General features: G+C 39.3%; 2 protein-coding genes across 2 annotated transcripts; one reads left to right on the top strand and one right to left on the bottom strand.

Annotated features, from left to right (window-relative positions):
• LOC107632656 (nucleosome-remodeling factor subunit BPTF-like) lies at positions 1,542-2,413 on the top strand. Its single transcript, XM_016336326.1, has 3 exons — positions 1,542-1,813; positions 1,873-2,075; positions 2,256-2,413. The coding sequence occupies exons 1-3, from the start codon at positions 1,542-1,544 to the stop codon at positions 2,411-2,413; spliced, it is 633 nt and encodes a 210-aa protein (XP_016191812.1).
• On the bottom strand, positions 2,773-4,488 carry LOC107632657. Its single transcript, XM_016336327.1, has 3 exons — positions 3,690-4,488; positions 3,302-3,594; positions 2,773-3,237 (listed from the first exon to the last, which is right to left on the bottom strand). Exons 1-3 carry the CDS (start codon positions 4,486-4,488, stop codon positions 2,773-2,775), a joined length of 1,557 nt encoding a protein of 518 aa, XP_016191813.1.

Below are 9,122 nucleotides of genomic sequence, written 5' to 3'. Positions count from 1 at the left end.
ATAATTTTTTGGATTAATTTTTTTGGAATAATGTTGACAGAGATATGTTATTTTAGGGTAGGCTTTAGTATTATGAGTAATGTTTTAATTAGATATTCTTACATTATGTGTAATTGAATCGTGATTTTGCTATGCTTTTGCAGGGTAATCAGATGCTGACCTGTGATCATTCTGTCCCTCCGGATCGGTACAATGAGAGGGTGGATGAGCATTTACGGTCTACTGATTTTTATCATGTTGCCCAGATTGGAGTTGTTCAATGTCAGAAAGCACTGGTAAATGCTTTAGTGGAAAGGTGGCACCCGGACACTCATACCTTTCACCTTCCGGTTGGTGAATGGTGCCGTGACACTGGAAGACGTGGCTATGATATTCGGTCTTCCGACCGATGGTCTTCCAGTGATAGGTATGACTTTGAGTAGTTTTGAAGCCTTAGAGGCGGAGTGTCTGTACCAATTTGGGGTCGCACCGAGAAAGTCGGATTGTCGAGGAAGCGGCATAAAACTTACGTGGCTATGGGATTTAAAAGAACGGTTATAGTTGACTGATGACCACAGTATACATGTGTACGTTAAGTGCCACATCATGTTGTTGATCGGTACGATCTTGTTTGGAGACAAGTCTGAGGCATCTGTCCACTGGAAGTTTCTGCCTCTGCTCAGTGATTTTGCTAGTATTGGACAGTATAGTTGGGGATCAGCATGCCTATCACACCTGTACAGGAGTTTATGCAGGGCATCACGTTTTGACTGCAAGGAAATCGATGGTCCGCTAACACTTCTACTGTGTTGGGCATGGATTCGCCTACCGAATCTAGCGCCGGTTCCTAGGAAACCCCGCAGTTTTCCGCTTGCAAACAGGTAACATTATCTTATATTTACCTGGTATTTTCATATTTAAAATCCAATTGTGTTAATGAATTGCGTTATATTAGGTGGCGTAACTGGGAGCGTGGAGACCGAGTCTATAGATATCTTAAGCTTGCTCATTTTAGGAAGGCCTTGGATGATCTTCAGGAAGGCCATGTGTGTTTGCATTAACGTTGAATTTGGTTCAGGTCTAGTGATATAGTTGTTTGGATTTTAATTATTTGTTTGCTTTACTGTTACCAGTTTTTGTGGGTTGCATATTCTGTTGATCGTGTTGATCCGAACATAATTCCTGCGGACATTTACATGCACTGGGTCATTTGGAGTGCAACGGTACCGTTGGTATCTTTCGAATGTATTGAATGGCATGCTACCGATAGGTTGAGACTACAGTTTGGTTTCGTTTAAGAAGTTCCTCATCAGGAACGGAATCTAGACTGGGCACACGGAGAAGTCTTGACTGGTCCTAAGAATCTGAACTGGGCCACAGCCACGACTCATTCATTTTAGGTGATGCAGTGGACAAACAGGTATAGTCACGTTCTTGCTGAGCTTCCCATGACTCCGCAGCAGGCCTTAGATACGTACATGTACTGGTACCTTCCAAAGTATGGCGATCACTTGAACTTGTCGGATCTTGTGGTCCAAGAGGATGTTGAGGGTGAGTAGGTCATGGATGATGAGAATGAAGAGCAAGATCCACAGTCACCGCCGCCTTCACCTCCACCTCCACCTCTACCGCCAGAAGAACAACCTCACTCCACAAGCCAATATGTACCTCAGATACAGTTTTCTACGTCATTCCCGATACATCCGCCGCAGTTTAACTCAAGAGAGGGAGGTTCTTTTAGCCAGTTGCTTGGGTTCATGGCCTCAGATGCCGGCCAAGCACAATATAGCCAGCAGCCCAACTTCATGGCGGGTAGGTATTCGTTTGACGCAAGGTATCCATTTTATACTTACTCGGGTACTTCTGGAGGGTTGTATCTGGTGATTCTAGTAGGAGTGAGGGCGGTCGAGGAGTTCTTAATAGTCAAAACCCGAGCCGTGTTTTGATGACTCTGATTGAAGAAAATGCTAATACATTTGAGCAAGAGACTGATGAGTACTTGGTGGATGAGCCAGATGACGAGGGAGACGAGGAGGATGAGGAGGAGGAAGAAGATGATGACATGGACCAGGATAAAGAATCCCGTAATGATGCAGGTCCAATATTGCTTTACTTTTTACCTCAATTGATGTTGTCATGATCTTGTATCATTTGTTGGGTAGGATTGATTAAATTAAATACTCGTTTAGTCATAGGATGATATTATGTTCCTGTATGGTATGTTGGTTAAGGTTGATTATACTGTATACGTGATTGGTTTGATTATTTTATATCAGGTGACACCTGCACTCCAGATGAGACTGGAAAAGGCTACAATTTCAGGATTGATCCACCGCGGCGTAGCACGAGCCGATACACTCCGTCTGTGTTCAAAAAGACCGCGAAAAAATGCAAGAACATCGTGAACTTTGGAAAGTGGACAGCGAGGAAGTAGTTGTGGTGTATTTAATTTTATCTATGATTCAGTTATCTTTCGTCATGTATACCTTAACTACTTATGTATGACTATAGTTTCCTAAGTACCAACTAAGTATTGTATGTCCCAGTTGATGTTCCTAAATTTCATTAACTATTATATGTATGATGACTTTGCATGTGACGCATAGGTTACAATGATTCTATAATCATAAATTACATTGACATAGGTTACGATCATTCAATTATCATAAAGTACATTGACGCAGGTTACAATGATTCAATTATCATAAAGTACATTGACCTAGGTACCAATGATTTGTTGATTAGAAGGTACATTGACATAAGTTACATTGTTTCAAATATCATATAAATCTACTACGCATTATGGTCAGTACCTGGACCACCTCCCTGACGGCATCTACTACGACTGTGACCTTCAGCCCCACATTGCCTACATCGCTTCGGACGACGTAACATTCGTGTGTCCATCTCATTCAAGAAGCGTGTCATCCTGGGCCGACCTTTGGCAACGCGTCGCAGGTACGGTTTCGGTACGAATCGAGGACCATTGTAAGAAGGCCATGTAGTAGGATTACCTAGTGGCCTAAACCTAGCCCGATAAACGTGTCTAATTTGGTCCATCTTATGAACATCATGCACATACACCTGCCAATCTAGTCGTTGATTTGCACAACATACAAACACATGCCGGTAAGGAATCCGGTCCACCTGGAACTCACCACAGTCACATCTTTGACGACGGAGGTCAACAGCATACTCCACTCTACTTGGCATCTCACGCACTTCAAAGACCTCATTCTTCCTGTCGAAGCAATTAACCTGAATGTTTCCTGATGCAAGTTGATTTTCATGAAGTTTGGCAGTCACATGCTCAAAAAAAAACATGGCCAGCATTAATCCGAGCCTCTGCCTCAGCTCTTTTCCGTGTGAACAACTCATTAAGTTTGTAGAATGTTGCTTTCACAAGTGCAGTGATGGGGAGATTGCGTGCACCCTTCAAGACTGAGTTGATGCATTCCACTAGATTAGTCGTCATGTGACCCCATTGGTAACCACCGTCGAATGCCAATGCATACTGTTCACGGGGAATACGGTTTAACCAGTTAGTGTACGCCTCGCCCCGCTCTCGTAAACGCTGGTAACGCAATTCATACTCGCGAACCGTCCTCGAATATCCTGCACAATATCATATACCAAGCAAAAAATAAGCTTCACGATGTTTAGATTGTTCACAGTTTCATTGGTAACAAACTTTGAAGTAATCACGTTACCTATATTGACGACAAGCTTTTGCAGGTACGGGGCCTTGAATTTCCTCAGAAAGTTCGACTCAATATGCTTGATGCAAAATATGTGGAAAGCTCTAGGTGGTGACCAAGCTCCGTGACTGCGTTCCACAGCTGCATTTATGGACTCATGTCGGTGCGATATAAGCCCCACACCATCCCGAGTCACAACATGTTGACGCAGGTTACTAAGAAAAAAGTGCCACGCATCAGAAGTCTCTCCCTCGACAATAGCAAATGCAATCGGGACGATATTGTTGTTACCATCCTGCGAAACGGCCACTAACAAGCAACCCTTATACTTTCCGTATAAGTGAGTCCTATCCACTTGGATAACTGGCTTACAATGTCTGAATGCTCTAATGCAGGGGTAATAGCTCCAAAATACTCGATGCAATACCCGGATATCACTTACCAAGTCATCCCCTTGATATGCAGGCATAGTCTCAAAATGCACGACAGCTGATGGCTCCTTATGACACATGGCCTCAAACCATATAGACAACGCTTCGTAGGACGCTTCCCAACCTCCAAATATTTTCTCAACTGATTTTTTCTTAGCCAACCATGCTTTTCGATAACTGACGGTGTAGTTGAACTTCGACTGCACTTCTGCAATAACTGATTTTACCTTTAAAGAGGGGTCAGCCTCAACCAACGGCTTTATGGCTTTTGCAATTGTATTTGAATCCAGCTTCGAAAGATCCTGAGAAATGGTTGCTCTGGTACAAGTGTGACTGCCGTTGTACCTCCTAATAACCCAACAGTACTTTCTGCTGATCATGCTAACTCTGATAAGCCAATCACACCCTGACCCGTACTATGTACACTTCGCATAAAATGTCAACGGCTTCGACTCATACACACGATAGTCTAAAGATCTTCGGAGGGTATACTCCTTCATCGCCTTAATAACAGCTTCCCTTGAACTAAATTTCATCCCCACAGTGAATTCACCATCTGCGATAAAAGAAACTTCTGCCAGGACGGCAGCCAGACCATAAGTATTTAATACACGATTGTTTAACGACCAAAATTAAAGGTTAATCAGTACTCACAACATCAATAATGATATAAATAAGCTTTACATTACGTTATTAGCTCAATTTCAATTAAATAAAAATACAAACACATTAATAAACCCTAATTAGCTAAATCACTAAATAAATACAAATTAACTACATAACTAAAAATAAATACTAATCTTTCAAATAACTTCATAAATCCTATAATAAACACTCATTAATATATCCTAATTAACTAAATATCTAAATAAATACAAATTAACTAAATAACTAAAAATAAATAGCAATCACCTAAATAACTAAAAATAAATACTATAAGACATACTCGTTAATAAACCCTAATTAGCGAAAAACTAAATAAATACAAATTAACTAAATAACTAAAAATAGCTACTAATCGCCTAAATATCTTCATAAATACTATAATAAATACTCATTAATAAACCCAAATTAACTAAATAACTAAATAAATACAAATTAACTAAATAACTAAAAATAAATACCAGTTGCCTAAATAACTTCATAAATACTCTAATAAATACTTATTAATAAATCCGTTTTAACTAAATAACTAAATAAATACTGGACCCTAAATACTAAATAACTCAACTTATTTTTATCTTAAACTTGACTAAATAAACTCTTTTACAAATGCTGAACGAGTACCTGCACTCATATACTCCGGAAACTCCGGAGCATGCATGGCTTCCAAATCCAAAACTCGCATGAAAGATGGCTCCTCAAACGGCTCTTCGTTCGCGAGTACATTTGTAATGTCTGTCACATTCGGAGCCACAGTGACATCACCTTGATCTTCATCTCTGTCTAGACCAACAAATTCGTAATTGCTTTCGAACTCTTCCTCACTATCACTATTGTAGTCTTCCCGTAAAATGTTTCGGTCCGCCTCAGATTGTTCGAATTCAATGTACAACTCGATGAACGAGATTTGAGCATGACTTTCGATATACATTAAAAACATCTATTGCATGCTCGCTTCGTCTGTTATATATTTGGTGTGAAATTGAACGAATCCACCAAATACTGGTACAGGATATCTGTATAAAATACATGATATTTTTCTTGACCTCTCTGAATCTAACTTCTCACAAATCACACCTTTAAGCTCTTCAAATGAAATCGTGAAGGGAATAACAACATCTAACGAATTTTCACAAACAAATTGTACTCCTTCAGGCGTTTGCAATAAGATCTGACCAAAATAATACACTTTCAAAAGGACTCTATCATCCATTCTTCTCACTCACTTAAATAAAAACACTTACAGCTCACTATCAACTTATTTTCTTTTCAGGCCAACCAGCTCGACACCAGACCATCAGGAAAAAGAAGAGAAGTCGAAGAAGATGAAGAATGTTAGATCTGGTCGGCTGATTCACATTAACCTTCGCAATGTGTATATATCTACACACACAACTCGGACCAAGCGACTTCTTTAACCTAATTTAAAAAATACATATAATATTGAAAACGGACCATCCGATTTCAATTCGGAAAAATTAAAAAAAATTTTCACTCGACCACAACTCGGACCAGCGAGTTGCTCAACCTAATTCGTAAATTTCATTAACAAAGAAAACGGACCATCCGATTTCATTTAGAAAAAAAAAATTTACTCATGCACAAGTCGCAGGGTCCGAATTCCTTTATGTTATTTTTAGATCTCCTCTCCATGCAAATCGGACCCTCTGATTTGATCTCAGAAAAAAAAAAAAAAGAAAATGCATGGTCCGATTTGTTATCACCAAATCTGAGCAAAAAAGCTGTCCCACATATTGGTCTAGCTCCTCCATCACCCATAACCCGACACAACACACTCAGGTCTTCCATAACCAAAAAAATCAGCCCACCAACCACTATCGTCCTTTTGTCACCATCACATCGAAGTCCAAACGGCTCGTCCTTGACACTGGTCATATGTGATTCTTTGCCACTCACTCTAGTCATTCATGTTTTTTTGCCACTTGCCCTGCAAAATCAGGAGAAATAAATGATGCCGATTTGAACCACAGAGGATGGGAGTCCAGCAAATCTGAGAAAAGGTCCGTGCCAAATTTTGATGGCGCTGGCAACAAGTCTGCCATTATTTATTTCTAACACGCGGGGCTTTATGTGATGTTTAGTTGTTGAGAGAATGGATTCGATTGCAATTCAGAAATTTTCAAAAAGAACCAACTATCACTGAACACACCGCACAAGAGTCTACCGCAAGGCTACTATATTTTGAATATTACGTGATTAAAACATTAGAAACCCCAAATCATAATTGGTTTTCTTAATCATGTCATGAGTTTGCTTTTCTAGTGTAACGTTAGTAACCTTGGCAGCAGCATTGATTACAAAACCAAATGTGAATAAATTGATTTTTAGTTCATCTTTATTCATTTGAGCAAATAGTTTCACCATTCCTAGTAGGGGTGTTCAAAACCGATCCAATCCGAACAAAACCGATTAACCAAACCGAAAAAACCGAAAACTGAACAAACCGAAAATCGAAAAAACCGAAAAAATAACATTTTGCAGTTTTTTCTGCGGTTCGGTTCGGTTTCGGTTCTTTCAGTGAAAACCCTAACCGAACCGAACCAAACCGGTTCACTTAAAAACCCTAATATATAAAGCCCCCTCCCCCAAGCAGATAACCTAGCTAGCCGCCACTCTCCACTCCACCACTCCACAGCGCCAAAACTCCTCCTCCCACCCTCCTCTCTGCATCTGACTCGCCGGACAGCACCGTTACGGTGGCCCTTTTGCATCGCGCTCCCTCTTCTCGGCGCGGTCCTTTCTCTCCCTCCCTTCCTCGTCGCGCTTCCTTCTCGTCGTCGCACACTAACCCTCAGTCAGAGAGTGAGCCCAGACCCCAGAGCTCCCCTCCCTTTCCCCTGCACAGCGCCGTCTCCGATATTGCAGCGGTGTCTTCGACATCATAGGTTGTTGATTGCACCTCGTCCTCCACTACTCTGCCATACGTCTCAGTCCAGTCCAGGAGTGTCGTCGTCCTTCTCAGTCTAGTCCCGTCCCCTCCGTAGCAGCCGCCGACCCATCGTGTCTCACTGTCCAGCATCTCCGTCTTCTTTAGTAGGATTTTTTTAATTCTGATGATTTTGGGTTTCAACTTGTGTTTATGATTCTGAATTTTATTTCTATTTTGATGATTCTGTCATTCAAATTCTATGTTTAGGGTTTTGATTTTTTATTATATTTTTATTGTGTTTAGTGTATTTTGAAATTGCTAATTCTTGTTTATTGTTGTATTTGTTTATGCAGTTTGTTGTATTTGGGGGTTTTAGCTTATGAATGTGTCTTATTTCTAATTGTTAGGGTTCTAGGTTCTGATTGTTAAAGAAGGTGTGTTTTTTATTGTTAGGGTTCTAGGTTCTAATTGTTGTATTTGGGGGTTTTAGCTTATGAATGTGTATATTTATTTCATTAGGAAAATTGCTTCTTTCAATGTATTTGACTATTTGTTTAGGGAAATTGGTTCTGTGGTTCACTGTTCAATGTATTTGTTTAGGAAAATTGCTTCTAATTGTTCAATGTATTTGTTCATTGTTGGTGAGCATGTTGAGAACTATCACTGCCTGTTGGCATAATGCTGTGATCAAGTATCTTTCGTTAATGGAACGAAGTGAGGTAATTATTTTTTACTTTTGAGATGGTACAAGCAGCTGCGGGATGCATAAACAGTAGTATTTTTTTTGAATGGATTGAAAAACCGAACGAACTGAAGCAAACCAAACCGAATTTAATTGGTTTGGTTTGGTTCGGATGGTCTCGGTAAAAAAATCGAACCAAATCGCACCGCAAACACCCCTAATTCCTAGCATAAAGACTAATAAGTGTTTTACCAATTAAAAGATCAAAATAACTAGAAACACATAACTGTTCATAAATTTGTCGCCCTTAATCAAGTGTTTGGATACCTGCTCATGTACTAATTAAACTTACAAAAAATCTATTATCATATTGAATTCCTTGATCTTACATTTTTTTTAAAAGAAGTTAAGAGTTTTAGATTATAGTCAAACTGAGGTATCTAATGTTTCAATCACAATATACTTTGAGTTGAATTTTTTAGTTTAATTATTACGTTAAACATGTTTGATTATAACTAGATTTTGTAATATTATTACCTCCTTAAAAAGGACTTTTCGTCTCAAACAAAAAAGGACCTTTAGCTCCATTGAATTTCATGCTTCCATATATGCACAAGCCACATAATTATAGAATCATTTCTTGCATATTATTTAAAATTTTCAGTCTCGTTGTGATACTAACAAATTGATCACCCAATAAGAAGTTAATCTTTTAAATGTTTTTTATTGGATGAAAAATTATAATGTCAATTTAAAAATGCTATGTAGATACTAAAATT

The sequence above is a fragment of the Arachis ipaensis genome, chromosome B03 (genome assembly GCF_000816755.2).
Source record: "Arachis ipaensis cultivar K30076 chromosome B03, Araip1.1, whole genome shotgun sequence".
In the NCBI taxonomy this organism is placed as follows: Eukaryota; Viridiplantae; Streptophyta; class Magnoliopsida; order Fabales; family Fabaceae; genus Arachis; species Arachis ipaensis.
The sequence above is the reverse complement of the archived record's forward strand: the minus strand, read 5'-3'. Positions and strand labels throughout refer to the sequence as shown.

Excerpts from the sequence above, each read along its gene's own strand:
- LOC107632656 (XM_016336326.1), top strand. The coding sequence starts at position 1,542 with ATGGATGATGAGAATGAAGAGCAAGATCCACAGTCACCGCCGCCTTCA. Across the intron at positions 1,814-1,872 it reads AGGTATTCGTTTGACGCAAG|GAGTGAGGGCGGTCGAGGAG; the intron begins GTATCCATTTTA and ends TGATTCTAGTAG. Across the intron at positions 2,076-2,255 it reads AGAATCCCGTAATGATGCAG|GTGACACCTGCACTCCAGAT; the intron begins GTCCAATATTGC and ends ATTTTATATCAG.
- LOC107632657 (XM_016336327.1), bottom strand. The coding sequence starts at position 4,488 with ATGATCAGCAGAAAGTACTGTTGGGTTATTAGGAGGTACAACGGCAGT. Across the intron at positions 3,595-3,689 it reads AAAGCTTGTCGTCAATATAG|GATATTCGAGGACGGTTCGC; the intron begins GTAACGTGATTA and ends GATATTGTGCAG. Across the intron at positions 3,238-3,301 it reads CTCGGATTAATGCTGGCCAT|GTTAATTGCTTCGACAGGAA; the intron begins GTTTTTTTTTGA and ends GGAAACATTCAG.